General features: G+C 40.9%; 1 protein-coding gene across 5 annotated transcripts in view; it reads right to left on the bottom strand.

Annotated features, from left to right (window-relative positions):
• FNIP2 (folliculin interacting protein 2) overlaps nt 1-17,322 on the bottom strand; it is a 67,170-nt gene that overhangs the window by 33,110 nt on the left and 16,738 nt on the right. For 2 of the 5 annotated variants that reach the window (XM_060246586.1, XM_060246587.1), the window contains exon 2: nt 1,440-1,566. In XM_060246586.1, the coding sequence (XP_060102569.1) occupies nt 1,440-1,566 (127 nt within the window). Of the gene's footprint in view, nt 1-1,439; nt 1,571-6,306; nt 6,604-17,322 lie in introns of those variants that run through there. The other 3 variants (XM_060246584.1, XM_060246585.1, XM_060246588.1) reach the window with 3 other exon arrangements.

Consider the following 17,322-nt stretch of genomic DNA (forward strand, 5'->3'; position numbering starts at 1 on the left):
TGGCCCACCCCCTTTTCAGCTAGCATAGGTGGTCTGCAACAAAGTTAAATAAGACTTGGCATATTAAAAAATGTGGGGTTTTTTTCTTTTATGTGAGTATCTTCTTTTAAAAGCGCGTAACAGCAATAAAAATGCCACTGCGTCAAACATTCCTTTCTAAGCAAGCCTGTTGCAGCGGGGGTCTTTTATTGAAGGTAAGCCTGAAAACAAAACTTGGTTCTGAAAACCAGGCCATTAAATGAGGCAAATCTGTTTTAGAAACTACATTAAGGGCTTGCAATGGTGCCAAAGCAAAGTGCAAGCAGCCACAAAAGAGCAGTATTGCAGGACGAGAAATATAAACAGGAGAGGAGTTTATCTGAAGACATATTTAAAACCAGCCTAATGCATCACCCAGCACTTGGGCAAAATGGGAAGGAGAGGAAAGGACAAGAAGGAGAAAAAAGGGGGGCATGTGGCCATAAGGCAGTATCTGTCACATAAAATTCCCTGGTTTCTCCTGCATCTCTCCCAAGGAGCTCAGGGCAGCATATATAGCTCTCACCTTCTCCATTTTATGTTTGCCGCAGCCTTGTGAGGCAGGTTAGATGGCAGAATGGGAACTTGAACCTGAGCCTTCTAAGTAGCAGCCCAAGCACCACACAAGCTCAACATCACCATCAGAATAAACACATAAAAGGAGAAAGAATTAAAAGTCAATTCTTTCTGAATTAAAGACCTTTGTGTTTGATGATATAATGCACAAGCATAGTTGGATTCTCTCTCCAGCCCTATGAATGATTGGACTTTTCACATTCACAACTTTTTAATATTACTTTTGTGGAGATTTTGCTTGGTAATACATTAGTGTAGGGAGTGCTTATTTAATCCCCAATGTGACAGTCATTAGGAAAAGAGCAACAAATGTTAGCAGTCATGTGCTTGACACATGTTACTGACAAGGAGAGAAGGAGTGTGTGTGAGGAAGCCTATATGAACTGTTGGCTCCAGGGCCACCAATAGGAAGAGCTACAACACAATTCATTAACTGGACCATATGAATGATCATGCAGTTATACGTACAAGGACTGAAACCAAGCCTGGTGGGGAATTGGCTCTACTTGTACATTTTTTTGCTTCTTTTAAATTGCACAAAAATAGTTGGTCAAGATTACGTTTTGTTGCATGATCCAACTATCTGGGAAACAATGTCTTTGGACACAGGCCTGTCTTGTGTTTCTCCTTAAGGACTATGAACAGCTGCGCGGGGGGGGGGGGAAGCTTGGGAGAATCAGGGAAAGCATCTACTCAAGTGCATAAGGAATGGCAGACCACCAATTAATCTTTTTTCTTAATTGGCAACAATGCTCTGTTCCACCAACATAAACAAAGATATTTCAGGAGTGGTGATACTGCAGTCAAAGAGAAGTTTAGTTTATTAGTGTGTGAACATTTCATACCTGAAGAGTTGCCTCATCAATCTTGCGGACTGCTGTGGAGTCAAATAAGACCTGTCTGCCCCTCCTCTCACAGTCTTGATATACTATCAAGCGAATTTCATTCAGGTCAAACCCTGAACAGGTCCAGCTGTGAATTGAAAATACAATGATGGACATGTGCAACTTATTCATGCAGACAGCAATATATCAATCAGTGAGGCTTACAGGAATGGTCTAATTCAAAAAAACCAGGAGAGGCTGTATACAGAAATGACTTTCTGTGGTACACTCCCAAGCATCACTTGGGAGCCAGCTTTTCTCTCAGCCAGGTTATTCTCCTGCACACTGGCTGGTCTCAGGACTGATCCTAAAAGCAAATTTACTCAATGCAAACAAAAAAGTCATTGATAAAAGTGACTTTGGCCATGGTCAGGCACGCCATTAAACCCATCAGTGAGGTGCTGATTTAGTCCACCCTTATTCTAAATGCAGTTGTTTGATCACACATCCCGACAGTCACTCATCTTTCTGTGCGCTTGTCCTGTCATTGAACGATCAGACATCTCATTCCAACAGCATGGCTTAAAAAAAAATATCCTTTGCGCAAGCACATAAAAATGGATCAAAGGACCACGAGGAGCAGCATCAGCACTGATTGGCTCACCCACTTAGGGACTATTTTCTTTTCATGAGGACTAGTCAATGACTCGGACACTCCATAAGTTCAATTCCGCCCCCCCCCCCCAAAAAAAATAAAAGGGTATTTTGGTTGTTTGAAATGCTTTTCTAGTGCTGCTCAAGGTTACGGCATGCCTCTGTTGTATTTCGCCAAATATGTGTTTACGCACACATCGCTTTTTTTAATGGTGCCGAATGAGGCATGACCGGAACACCAGTTGGAGTGGCATAATAATGCAGGGTCAATCAGACATGGAAAATCCATTCACATCCCATCAACAACCATTTTGGATCGGATTTTGTGCACTGTCAAATTAGACTGGAAGTAAGTTGGGGCAAGACGGGTTTGCCTGTGACTCACTGACGCCCAGATGTTGCTGTCTGGACGTGCACTTAAAATCCGACAGGCATCCATGGCTATGTCCGATGTAAATGTATGTCCGACTGTGGCCTTAGCTGAGTATAAGAAGCAATGTGCTGAACAGAAATCTTACAGTCAATCAAACTTTTTTTTTTCAAAAATACATATACATTTTTAACAAAATGCTAAGAAGATGATTGTGCTAAGTGAAAAGCTTGCTGCTTCTTTTCAGTCTGATAAGTTCTGCATAACTTTAAATTGTGCATTCCTATAGTAACAGCTACTTGCTAAAGTAGGAGAAAGCACTTGCACTGTTCCTTGTAATGTGAAAACACTCCCACATGTACCGTGTGAAGCCACAATTAGCCCTGGGTCCCAAGGGCTTTTCTGTGCAGTTACAAAACCCCAACCAGAGTAGCTCTCACATTACTGGATGCACTGCAGGCATGCAACCATTCCTGTAAGTTGTACCAACACAACTTCTTATCTTGAAGAAACCACAAATAAATGAACAACTGTTCAGTCTTCCAATGGTAGTTTTAACAGTATACCACCTTGACAGACAAGAAGGGCAATTATTACATTCAGTATTTTTAGAAAGGAGCTCAGTTTTTTAAAAATTTGGGGGTAGAAGTTCAAATGTCTTGAAGTGTACCCTGGAGTTAGCACCTTAATCTATTTAGCGAACAGCCAATTGTTAAATTTCACCTGAAGAAGAAAAGAATTCTTTCCCAGTCCATCAGGCGAAAACTCTGCAAACATGAAGCATGCACTTGTAGACCATTATCCTCGAGTCACATGACAGTACCCCTCTGTACCCAATGCAGGCTATATTGACTTTAGAACACGTGCTCTACTGTGACTCCTTCACAGTGCTGTCACATGATACTGTAACCCAAAGCAACACATTTCCAACTATCCAACAATGATATCTTGAACAAATACTTCCAAGACAAATGTATAGACATAGTACTAGATTTTTCCAGTTTACACTGAGGGGTAAACAAATTTTTGGTTGCTATCCTCTGACAAAAAATGCTTTACAGGAGTAGGAGATTTTTTCCTCCATGTACAGAATTCCTCTCCTTAAAACTGAAGCCCATAGCCATGCTGAAGTGTGGTTACATTTTTCAGTCTTCAGTTTATCCTGTTTGCTTGAAATGAGAGAATTTCTTTCATATCTTTTAACATATCTTGGGGGGAACATAGAATATACAGCAACAGATACATTTCTTCAACACATGCACTCCTGAGAAGCTTAAAATCATACAGTAGTCAAACTCTTTCATTTATCCAATAGAGCACATGATGAGATAAAAAGAAAGCTAAGTATCCATTTCTTTGAAAATGGAACAGAGGGTCAATAAAACATTTATCCCTTTCTCATTTCAAAATCCAAATCTAAACATTATTAAAGTGCAACAGATGAGTAGATCTATGAGCAAATCTCATAGATTTTACAGCAAATTTATCACACAGAATTTTAAAATATCAAACATCCACATGTTTGAAAGAAGTTTACAGTGTGCAGTTATACCCATGAAAGTATATACTTCTTTCCTACACTAAATCAATCTCTATATTCTGAAAAAAAAAATCTGTCTTTTCCAAACAATTGTCTAGAAGTACACTGCAGAATGATTTTGTCAAGTGCATATTTGCATGTTCTCCCATATTTTTCGGTTGGATAACTGAATTAATATACTTGGCTCTCACACAACAGTTTAAACCTTTGAAAAATGAATGTTAAGTCTCATTATAAAGTATTTGGTATTTCATGAGAGTTCCACGAAGCAGCAATGTATGTTTATCATTTATTTGGTAATTTTTTATCTTGCCTTTCCTCTAAGGAGGTCGAGGAAGAACACATGGCTCATAGATTGTCCATTTTTATCCTCACAACAACCCTGTGAGGTAGGTTAGGCTGACAGTGACTGGTCCATAATCATCCAACAAGTTTCCTAGCAAAGCATGGGTTTGCATCTTGGTCTCTCAGTTCCTAGTTTAATTCACTGCCCCCCCCCCTTTTGTGTAGAAAAATAAGTATTTGACATAAGCTAACCTTCCCCAAAGAAGATACCAAGATGAATCCCATTCCAACCATGCTGCACCCTTGCAGAACTGCAAGACCCCTTTTGAGCCTCATTCATTGCATTTAATGGCCTAGCAAGGATGTAAACCAGAATCTTTTGCAACCATTTGTATGTTACTTCCAAACATTTTCACTATTGCATCAATGCTATCATTCTAATTCGCCTTTCCTGATCAAAACCTGCCATACCCAAAGAATGACTAGTCCGAACCCCAGTTATAACATGCATACAATTCTTCCAAGGTACTATCTGAACAATCTTTCTCTTCCTTTTTTCTCCAAACCAGCATGGTAAACATCTTGCTTTCTTGGACTAGGTTTGGTATGAAAGAGGAAGGAAAAGAGAACTGTGTTTGGAATGTTGGTATAAAAATTGTGCTTCATGGAGACAGACAAGCTTGCAGTTTCATACTGCTTGGAAGAAATGTTGCATTAACACATTTGACATCTACCACCAAACCACAGTCTAAGCTCTTACACTGCTAAATCATTTGCCAACAACTTTATGTTCTTATGTGAGAAAAGAAAAAGGTGGAAAGCCTGACCGGACAAATGTCAACTATGTCATCATTGGGGGAGCGTCCCTCAATGTTAAGCATTGAATGAAAAACTCCAACCACAGTGGTTTCTGGATCACAGATTTACATTCAACGATTTATTAAAACAGATATTATAAAATCTCAACTAAATAAAAAAAGTTTTGTAAAAAAAAATCTCTCTTGATTTCTTATATCCCCTTATGAATTCACAAAAGAACTGACTGGTCAATTGAGTTCAGTATCCAACCATAGCCAATGTAAAATATTTCTGTACAGTATTTATTATTATTAGCCACAGCTTTGAGGAAAGCCATTATCTTCCTACTTTAATTCTCTTACACAGCACATCATTCTTTTGTATCTAACATATAAATAGTGCGTTTGTTTAAAACAATGCAGAAATCAATGATCTTTTAAAAATACATTATCTGAAAATCTATACCGCCCCTCTGCATGTCATCAAGAAAAACCCAGTTACCTTAACTTCATGTACAAGTTACAGGTATATACAGTAGAAACTCTGAATGTAAGCATGTTGGGGGGCTGTCTTATGTTCAGGGTTGTCTTCTAGATAAACACAGTAAATTTAACTCCTTTCTTCACAGCAGCTATGTTGCATTAGTTAACATTATAGATAACATACTGAAACAAACATGGGAGATGAGTTGTCACAATTTACAAGCAAAAAAAAAATCTATACATTTTTAAAAAGGGGGGGAAAGGTTATTCTGAATAGGTTTCCCAAGTAGCCACTTTCAAAATTAGAATGACTGAACATCCAACTCTACAGATGAAAACTGCAGCAACACTTTTTGTACATTAAGAAGAAAAAGTGAGCTTATGCAGCTGTAGCACAAGACAACACCAACCATATCCCCTATATTACTGCTGGCTGATTTGACAAATTCAAGACCCACAAGCAGAGGGGCAGCCCTTAGGGATAAAGACAGCACCAGACAAGTTTATGCTTGCATTTGAAACCATATTTCACCATCCTCCCAGCTTGAACCCACCAATAATTTTGTAACACCCAAGAAATAATACATTCAGAAGCTGAGAATAATGATCCTGAAATACCACCTATTTGGAAAAGAACAGCTTATCAAGACTGATGGTTCTTTTTATATTTCTAGCATTTATGTGAGGTAGAACATTAGGTCTCCCAATGTTCCCAATACATATTTTGAATGAAACTTTTTGGAAATGAAACTTTCATACCTGTTTGATAGTTCTTCAGTAGCTTGGTTTAAACATTTGGTGTTTTTTACCCCACGCAGTTTTTTAGACCTTTTCAACCTTGGCTTTGAAAAACTACTGACCAGAGCACTAGGGGAACCAGGAATTTTCCTTGTGTTCTCTGTCTGGCTTCCTGAACTGCTTGAAGTCTTCGGCGTACCCCCACACATGTTGAGTTCTGATGGGTTCTCAGTCAGATACATTCATAGTTTCTTCAAAATATCCGGCATGCTTTTATGAGATATCCAAATACGTTTTTCTCCATTATGGCTTAGTAATTATTAGCAAAAAAGCTCCCTTCAGACAATAAGAAATACTAATAAAAAACTTGTTAGCATTTAACTGGCCTCCTCCTTCATAAAAGAAGCAGGCCTTGCTGCATGATAAAAAAACAACAACAAGGTATCAGAAGGTATCTTTATCTACCATATTTGTTACAAATCACAAAATGTTCCATAGAAAATATGTTTTAAAAATCACAGCAGAAAAACCCAGCCAGCTCTACATGTTAAAGCCGCTCAGTGGAGGAGCTATTAAAAGCTATGACTACCTTGCTTCCTGGTATGCTTCTGAAGCTAGCAATTATTTGATCACAAGACCTAACCAGATGGCCTTGGATAGAGTGAGGTTGCTTTCCCACTGACTCCTTAGTTGCAAAGTTGTTTTAGAACTGGCTGCAACACCCTCTTAATGGTATCATGTGAGCAAGTGTCATCTGACAACTCTTAGCAACCCTTGTGTCTCAGCACCATCATTTTCAAGGCAAACAGGAACCTGTCACAAATGCCACAGGTTATCAGTAGGGAATGATTAACACACAATGGAAGGGAACCCCTTTAGAATTTTGTGCAGTCTAGTGTTTTTACTATTGTAGGTAACCCAACAAACAGGCTCTGATAGCTGGGAACTGGTACACAGACACGCAAGAAGCAGTTCCAAGACCTCAAGAGCAGAATGCAGAGAGAGAATGAGACTTGAAATATCTATCAGGATTCTAAATCTGACAAGCTATAAAAGTTAAGTAGAAATGCTTGTTGTCCTTCTGGCTAGGGTTGCTGGACCCCTGTTGGAGGTGGGGGTTTCCTGCAGCCAGACCCTGCTCTCCGCCAGCCACTTATCAGTTGGCTGTTGTGTATGTGTGTGTGTGTGTGTGGGGGTACTCAACAGTAGAAAGAAGGCAGCTTAGGCCACAATGCCAGTATCATACAGAATGTAACATCATTACACCAGTGACTTCTGGGTGATGCTCTGGCATTTGGGCAAAAACCTAATGGCAGAAGCCAGTTTACCACAGAGTTTTGTCCAAATTCCAGAGTGTCACTCAGAAGTCACTGACACAATGATGTCACTACATTCTGCACAGTGCCAGCAACATGGACTGAGATGACCCCCCCACCCCCACTCCTGGTAAGTCCCACCCATTCCCCTTCTGGCTCAGAGGTATATACAGCCTGACTGAAAATTTCAGAAAAGTATCACAAAAAAGATGTTCTTCTGCAGTGTGGTTGGGCCATGCCAAAACAACAGAATTGCACCCCAGGAAGCTATATTAGCTCCTCTGTACATAAACAGTCTTCTGCACATACAAAAGGCAATTTCACTTCATTTTCAACATTATTTTAGAATTTAATTTGTATCCATCTTTTCTCAGGAACAGAGAAGGGCATGCAAGATTCTCCCTTCCAACCCCCATTTTAACAGCACAGTGAAGTACGTTAGGCTGAAAGTTAGTGACTGGCCCAAGATCACCCAACAAACTGAATGACTGTAGAGAAATTTGATAGGGTTGCCAATCCTCAGATGGGAGCAGGGAATCCCCTGATTTAGAGTCCCTCTCCCCACTTCAGGGTCATCAGAAAGCTGGAGGGGAGGGAGGGAAATATCTGCTGGACACTCCATTATTCCCTTTAGAGACCGATTGCCATAGGGTATAATGGAGAATTGATCCATGGGTATCTGGGGCTCTGGAAAAGCTGCTTTTTTAGGTAGAGGCATCAAATTTTCAGCACAACACCTGGTGCCTCTCCTCAAAACATCCTCCAAGTTTCAAAAAGATTGGAACAGGGGGTCTAATTCTATGAGCTCAAAAAGAAAGTGCCCCTATCCTTTATTATTTCAAATGGAGGGAAGGCATTAAAAAGTGTGCAGTCCCTTTAAATGTGATGGCCAGAACTCCCTTTGGAGTTCAATCATGCTTCTCACAGCCTTGCTCCAACTCCACCCCCAAAGTCCCCAGATATTTCCTGAATCTGACCTGGCAACCCTAAAATTTGAAGCAAAGTCCCCCCCCCCACACACACACCTAAATCCAGCATTGTATACATTGGTTGCTTTCAGATGGAGCCTTTGCTCTGCATTCCCCTTCAAACAACAGCAGTTTTTATTTCCGTTTTCACACAACACTGTGCTTGTATCAACCTGCCAGGTTTTCCTTGGCTTTAGTGTGGTTTTCCCTGCTCCACCTTTGAGAGTTCTTTCCTGGAAGTTTGGGGAATGTGAGGACAGGAAGGTATTTCACATCCAAATGCCATTTCCCCTTGGGCCCTCTACACACACATACACAGCTAACAGGCTTTATCATTTTATTTTTAAATTACTGGAAGTAGATATATCACTATAGCAGTTAATGCGCTATAGCAACAGACCAACTGATTAAAAACAAAGCGGCAAAAAACTTGTCATAGGTTGTGGGGAAATGACAAAAATAAAACAGCATAAGGAAAGAGCATGAAGAGCTCTGCTGGCACTGCAAAGAAAAAAAAAAGGAACTGCCTCCATGAAGAAGCCACCGTTGACTGAATCTGATCACATTCAATGGTTATGACAACCGCTAAATGTATTCTGTCCCAAGGTCCACAACAGGTGAATGATAGGATTCTTCCAATTTTAGGCTGAAAATCCATATTTACTCATGAGTAAGTTTCAATCACCTCACTTACTTATGTGGGCATATAAAAATCAGTTTGATGAAACATAGAATCAGGGCCTGCCAAGAGCTACTATTGGCATAAGAACATATGAAGAATCCCGCTAGATCAGACCAATAGTCCTTCTAGTCCAGCATCTTGTTTCACACAGTGGCCAACCAGTTTGCCTGGACAACCAACAAACTGGAGATCTCACCTCACCTGGAGTATTGTGTTCAGTTTTGGGTGCCCCAATTTAAGAAGGATATAGGCAAGCTGGAACAAGGGCAACAAAGATGGTGAGGGGTCCAGAGTCCAAGTCCTATGAGGAAAGGTTAAAGGAGCTGGATATGTTTAGCCTGGAAATGAGGCAACTGAGAGGTGATAAGATCACCATCTTCAAGTACATTAAAGGCATTTGGTGTCAAAAAGCAATTTTTCTCCAAGCCAGGGGTCCTGGAGGTTTTTTGTCATATTCTGGGCATGGAATAGGGGTCATTAGGAGTGTGTGGGGGAAGGTATTTGTGAATTTCCTGCATTGTGAAGAGGGTGGATTAAATTACACTGGAGATCCCTTCCAACTCTGATTCTAAAGCCCTTTCCCAAGGCATCTGAATCAACAAGAAAAAAAAGAGCCAAGACATTTCTGTTTTTCCAAATTATGAGGCAACTCCAGTGTTCGCTTATTTATCTAAATTGACATGGACCCCTTTAACAGTCAAAGCTTGGCACGACAAGAATTCAGAAGCACAGACGGTCCAAAATATTTTGGGCAAACCATGTATTGAAGATATGAAGTAGTTCATAAACCCATTAGCCCTACCAAAGGTTTTAGTAAGTCAGGCAATATCTAAGATAGGGGAGGGACGGTGGCTCAGTGGTAGAGCATCTGCTTGGGAAGCAGAAGGTCCCAGGTTCAATCCCTGGCATCTCCAAAAAAGCGTCCAGGCAAATAGGTGTGAAAAACCTCTGCTTGAGACCCTGGAGAGCCGCTGCCCGTCTGAGAAGACAATACTGACTTGGATGGACCAAAGGTCTGATTCAGTAGAAGGAAGCTTCATATGTTAAGATTAGATAATTATCTGCTTTCAGAATTTGTGAAATGTTTTAGAGTATACACTGAGAACCCCAAAACTAGCTCTCAAAAGCATGGCTAATACTGCCATCCTATGTAGAGCTGCTCCTCTAAGATCATTGATTGAAGTGGATTTAGAAAGGTATAAAAGTCTACTTGGGATTACACTGTAAAACACTTGTGATGAGCAGCAACTCCCTCTCTACCAAGATGACAGCAATTTTAAAGAATTTTTCTCAAAGAAAAAAAAACTTATGTATACAAAAAGATGGAGCCATGGCAACATATGAACTGCCTCTGGCTTAATCTATTACAGGGGTGACCAAACTGTGGTTTGGGAGCCACATGTGGCTCTAACACATATTATGTGGCTCTTGAAACCCCCAATGTCCCTTCAGCCGGCTTGGAGAAGGCATTTCCCCCCCCATTAAATCACTTCCCCAAACCAAGGCAGCCAGCAGCTTGGAGAATGCATTTAAAGTTGCTTCCGTTCCACCTCTCCCTCCCCCATTTTCCTTCCTTCCAATATCTGACGTTCATGTCTTGTGGCTCTTAAACATGTGATGTTTATTCTATATGGCTCTTACATTAAGCAAGTTTTGTTACCCCTAGTCTATCAAGTACAACATTCTGTTTCTCACAGTGGCCCAACTGAAGCTTCTGAGAAAATTACAAGCAACATATGAAAGTAACCATGGCCCCTCCCACCCATAGCTTTGCTGTAACATCTGATATTCACAAGCTGGATGCACCTGAACTTGGAGATTCAACTTACAAATCATAAGCAATCATCACTGATAGCTATAAACAGGACAAACTGATCCAGGGTAAGCCAAGCCTTCTCCACATATTGCATATATTCTTCTGTTACACCTCCCCCCCAACCCCTTTCCTAAAACACTTGTGTAAATAAATGTTCTGTACACTCTAGAAATCCAAATAACTGAGCAGAAGCAAACAATCCCCCAACCATCTCACACAACCAAATTCTATGTTGTACATATACCAGACATAACAGCAACACCGCACTAGACCAGTTCAATACCATGCACAATTCCACAATAAAAAGGATCAGCTATTTTAACATTATCCTGCTAAATTTCGATGCTATTAAAAAGTTCTTCAGCTTGATGCAAAATTCACCCTGAACAAACAGCTAGTAGATCAGAATGTGTCTGCATACCCACCCCCTTGAAATATCATGCAACATTAACAGTTTCTCATAGTCTATTGACACATCAAAAGTAATGAGCTCATGTGAATTACAAATCTAACTTTGGGCTGTTTTCATGGAATTGCATTGTAAAATACAGACAACAACAGAACATATTGCTAAACAAAGGAAAGGAAAAGAAAATAAAGGGGGAGATTACAAAGTTCAGAGTGAAAACTGCAACCCATAACACATTTATTTTACCTTCTATATAATAAAAAAAATTCAAGTGATTATTATTGTTTATGGCTCATAAAACTATAAGAATTTCCAATATATAGAAGTTCAGCTATGGCAAAAAAAATATTTTGAATACAAATCCAAATTGCTGGTTACTTCGAAAACACATAAATACTTGGCTTAGGTTTTTACAGTGTTTCTGTTACTATAATTCTAGCAATAATGTTAATGCATCCTTGCTTATTCTAGTTAGCCTTCATACAAAAACAAACAAATAAATAAAAACCCATCTTCTCTGAATTCTCCCAAATTCCACCAAATGGGGGGGGGGGGGAGGGAAATAGATCTGAGCTGTATTCTAACTCCATGTTTATGGATCATAGTACATTATAAACCCTCTGAGTATTCTGATCATTCCAGGAAAAACAGAACTGGGAAAATGGTGAAGAAGTTTCAAAGGCAGAAAGTTTTAAACTGGCAAAATCATTAAAGCAACTGACCATGTTGAGTAGGGCTGCTAAGCCCCTGGTCTGGGCGGGGATTCCCCCGCCCGGGAGGTTCCCAATTCACTGGCTCACATTGGGCTGGAGGGGGGAACCTCCCCTGACGTTGCGGCGTGACAACGTTACCTGGAGGTGACGTCATCGCGTCGGCGACGTCACACATTGGCCTCTCTAGGTGTTTCCGGGAAAACTCTGTTTTTTCCTGGACACTCTAGCCATTTGGGAGGGAAAACTATGGTACAATAGGTACCATAGAGTTTTTGCCTCCCAAACAGCTAGAGCATCCAGGAAAACCATAGAGTTTTCCTGGAATTGCCTAGAAAGGCCAACACGTGATGTCACCGGCACGATGATGTCACTTCTGGGTGATGTCATTGCGTTGTGCATATGCTTTGCACACGCGCAAAACTCCCCTGCCAGGGTGCAAAGGGGACTTGGCAACCCTAAATTGAGATACCAGTGCTTTGACTACTACTGAGCAGCTCTGGCTTATAATAAATCATCCCAGACACCAGTTTTGTAAAACAGGATTCATGAGAACCATTAACACTTTTTCACTGGTAATTAGGTATGACCAAGATTCAGGCAAGTAGCCATGTTGGTCTGAAGCAACAGAAAAAAGTCTAAACCCAGTGGCACCTTTAAGAACAACGAAGTTTTATTCAAGGTATAAGCTTTGGTGTACAAGCACACTTCTTCAGCTACAGCAAAACAGAATTTCCTCAGCCAATTACATACAGGAAAAGAGGGTTAGTTGCCAGAAATGGCTAGTTAGAATCAAGATGCATAAGTAACTGGGAGATTATAGTTGAGATTGGATTAAGGCGGTTGGTAAAATTAGTAGAGTCAGTGAATGGCCTTAAATTAGCATACAAATACAAGAGTTAATAACCAGATGTGAGAATGAAGTTTGAGTCCAAAGGTATGACAAAGAGCAGATAATGGCTATGATCTTTCACATAGTTACTTGAAGTATACCCCAGTATACTCAATGGAATTTACTAATGGAACCATTCTGAAGTGCGGCAGCTATGAAGGATCTCCCCCACCCCACCACCCCTACAGATTTGCCATGCCTTTAAATGGCTGTGCAACAAACAGCAGCTGAAAAGTATAACCTGTGCTGACGAGGAGATACAGTGATTAAAAATGATTCTCATACTGAATTTCTGCTGCTCACAAACACATATTTTGGCAACCCTACAACTACAAAGCAGTCAATAGAGTTTATTCTTCAAACCCTAAGATTTCTTAAGTTGCCTTAAAAAAAAGAAGGTGCCTCTAGATCCAATTAAAAAATTAATTCAGTGGGAGTCCATAAGGGACCCTCACAACCTCTCTCCTCTTTAATCAACAAAGTCTAGCTTTCAATTTTCAACAGCTACAATATATTTGCCTACAACACTGATGGAACATGGTTTCATGGGTGCTATGGCACCCAGCAGTCAGTGTTCCCTCTAAGCCTCATTAGTGAGAGCTAACACATTTTTGTCTTAGCTCGGGAAAAATGGCTCCAGACGAAAATTAATTTATGCAGTAGCTCAAAACTTTAATGCCAGTAGCTCATGAAGAAGAATTTTTGCTCACAAGATTCCACAGCCTAGAAGGAGTATTGCCACCAATGTGTTTCCTGGTAGCCACCTGCTTCTCCCTCAATGCAGGTAGCCAATGCTAGCTTTCCTAAACTTCATTGGGGAAAGGGGTGCTTTAAGAGCAGCAAGGAGGGCTTCTCTGTGTCTGTGGGAAACACCCATTTGGAAACAACTTCCTCCAGCACAGTTTGCTTAGCACTTGCTAACATAGTGTGAAACCTCTTGCTAACATTGTGTGATACCTACCCCAGCAGTAGGTATCCCATTTACATGTCTAGGTCAGAGAATTACCTGTGCCAAGCTCCAATTTCCTGCCGCTGAGGAACTGAGGTGGGGGGGGGGGGAGAGATAAAATCTCCACATAGTGAGATGCTAGGAATTTCCTCTAGTTTCTATGGCAAAGCCCACAGCCTCTAGAAGAGGCAGCCTAGCACATTACCCAGAAACAATGTCACATCCTCCTGAAATGTCACTTTCCCCAGGCAACACCCCCGAAATCATCTTTAGAATCGGCTGAGGCAGTGTTGCCAAGCAGCTATTTCATGACTCCCCCCTCCCCCAACCTCAGCAGTCCTTCTAGTGTTGTAGTCACAATCCAGGTTTCCCAACCTCCAAGTGGGACCTGGAGTCCTCCCAGAATTACAACTGATTTCCAGACTACAAAGAACTGTTCTCATCAAACAGCATCTTTGAAAAGCAGATTCTATAGCACCACATCTCTGCTGAGCTCCCTCCCCTCCACAAACACTATCCACCCCAAATTGTCAGGAATTTCGCAAGAGTGAGTTGAAATCTTATCACTACCTGTTCTCAAATTCCCAGATGTTCAACAATGCTAGGGACCCCCTGGTCTAGAATTAAGTTATTTAACATATGCCACTTTCTGAGGCAAGAGGGCTGGTTTTATTCACACTAACAGAGCTTTACAGACATCTTACCACTTCTCAGCTGCTGCCTTATTTTATGTGGTACTTGAAGGGCTTTTTTAAAGCAGGAACACAGAGGAATGCAGTTCTGGCTGGCTTAGTGTCAGAGGGTGTGGCCCAATATGCAAATAAGCTCTTGCTGGGCTTTTTCTACCAAAAAAACCATGCTAGTTTCAGAAAATCATGTCATCCTACTGACGTCCAAGAATCCAGCATAAAATAGAGAGGGTACCAGGGTACATTTGACTTGAAATCTCTTTGTATGCCAGTGAAATATGACTATCTCTTCCACTGCCTCCCCCTCTTTCCATCCCATCCACCATTTGCTCCCAAACTACTTTAACAATATGAATTAGCCAGTGTGGTGTAGCCAACAGAACACTGGATCATGCCCAGGGAGGCCTGGCCTCAACTCCTCACTCCGTCACTGGGTAACTCTGGGCCAGTTTCTCCTTCTCAGCCCTGCCTAGCTCACAGAGTGGTTATGAGGCAAACAAAGAGGAAGGAATCACCACTTATGCAGCCCTGAGCTGCTTGGAAGAATAAAAACATGAGACACTATAAACCGTATTTAAAAACAAAACCCACAAAAATGCAGAGGTGGATTAAAGTAACATCTAGTGTCTCAAGCTGCAGTTACACCAGCTTCATTTTTTGTCCTTAATTACTGGCTGATGTCAATACGTAAAGATTGTAATACAGCTTGGGCACATCAATTCAATCTTCTGGACCACACCTTAGGTTTGGTGTCCTGATACACAGGCTTGCCAACCCTTTCCGATTTGCTCTTCTTAGTTTGAGCAGTTCTCTTCCTTATGGCTCTCATTCCTGTTGTTCATGGAAAGTTATTTGGGATCCTTTTTTCATGTCACTTGAATAACAATTGTTTCTACCACCTATTCCTTTAGCTGTAGTTTTCAGGGACACACACACAGAGTTCAGGAAGCACTGGCTTGATGAAAAGTGCTGCCCCAGAGCAGTTTCAGTGACACAGCTCAAAGGCCTTTTCAGTTAAGTAGTCACGAGCAAACCCCAGTACAATAGTACAGGAAACAGTGCTGGTATTCAGACAATGCCTCTTACACTGAACTCAAAGAGTATGTAACTGCTCTTCCAGAATCAGACTTTCAGGCTACTATCACCTAGCAATAGAACAAACATTGAATGGAAAAACTGGCATGGATCAGTTATAACCCTGGCCCACACAAACACATCACAGGTAAAAAAGAAATACAAACCTGATTAGGGAGTGGCAAATAGCAGCTTCAGATGTTCAGATGTGTGTCAGACATTTAATTCTTTTTCAAAACCAGCATTTCCATGTATTGCCACGGACTTACTCAAAATTCTTACATACCACTTCTCCCTTGAAACAGGATCTAAATCTGCTTTCAGTAAGAGTTAAAATGCAGCATTTATAATAAAATGACAAGGGGGGGGGAATCTAGTCAGAATAACATTGCTAGTATCCCTCTGCCAAACATTCTTCAGTACCATTCAGTTTTACTCAGAAGCCATGGAAATGCATGAGTGGCTGCTAGACACAGGAAGGACATTTCCCAAAACAGGAGCAGCTTCATAAAAGTCTAGAGACTTCATACCTGTGATTGTTGCTGCTGCCCAGAAATGGACAGATAGACAGAACTTGAAGCATTTAAGTGCCATCTCCTTATTCCCAACACCAGTTTCCTTGCATTTAAACAGCACCACATAGTCAACCACACTGAATGATGTCAAAAGACTGAGCAAGAGACTCATTCTCTCTATCCATCTGCAAGCAGAGATCACCTACCAGAGCAAATAATAATACCTGGATCCAAAGACCAACTGAAAGGCGCCAAAGCTGGACAAGACATCCAAAACCCCCCAGCATTGCTCTGCCATCATGTATTTAATTACTTTTACAGAAAAAAAGGTCAGTTGAAAACCAGTCTAAAGTTGGACCCAATGCATTTCTCTGGGCTTCTTCCTACAGCCTATTTTAGAGGTTTCCTCAGGTAGGGAACCATTAAGAATTTTCATTAACAGAAGTGTCATTTCTCTACATGATTTTAACAGTCACGGAAGTCAGTGTTCCAAATTATATGTTCTGGTCTTTATAACTCCCAGAAATTCATTCAGGAATATCAGCTAAAAACTATCCATGATCAAGGAACTGATGGTGCTTAAGATACCTCTACTGCATGAGTATCCTGATACCCATGTCAGAATACATCTAAGAGACTTTACAAGAAAAGAACCATGCAACAACATCTTAGTTGAATTCATGGCTAAATCCCATCATTATGGGACTCAGAACTTGAAGTTATTGATTGCCAAACTGCCCAACAGAACAGTGTTGGATGCAGTGGTAGTAGAGAAAGACAGTTTCATTGCCACTATCATCACATTGTGGCCTCATAGTCTTCCAATGCACTCTATAGCATACTCTGTCGGAACTAGCTTGAGTTGTCCACGAACGTCTCCCAATTTCTTTTGTTCCCCCAACTTTAGAGCAACCAATGGGACCAAATTCCTTTTCAAGGAAGGAAGATGATATCAAGCAGCAACCTTTTCTATTGCCCCAAGAAGCTTAGCATTTCAGGTCCCCACAAAGGCTTCTG

Source organism: Heteronotia binoei, chromosome 9, assembly GCF_032191835.1.
Source record: "Heteronotia binoei isolate CCM8104 ecotype False Entrance Well chromosome 9, APGP_CSIRO_Hbin_v1, whole genome shotgun sequence".
Taxonomy (NCBI): domain Eukaryota; kingdom Metazoa; phylum Chordata; class Lepidosauria; order Squamata; family Gekkonidae; genus Heteronotia; species Heteronotia binoei.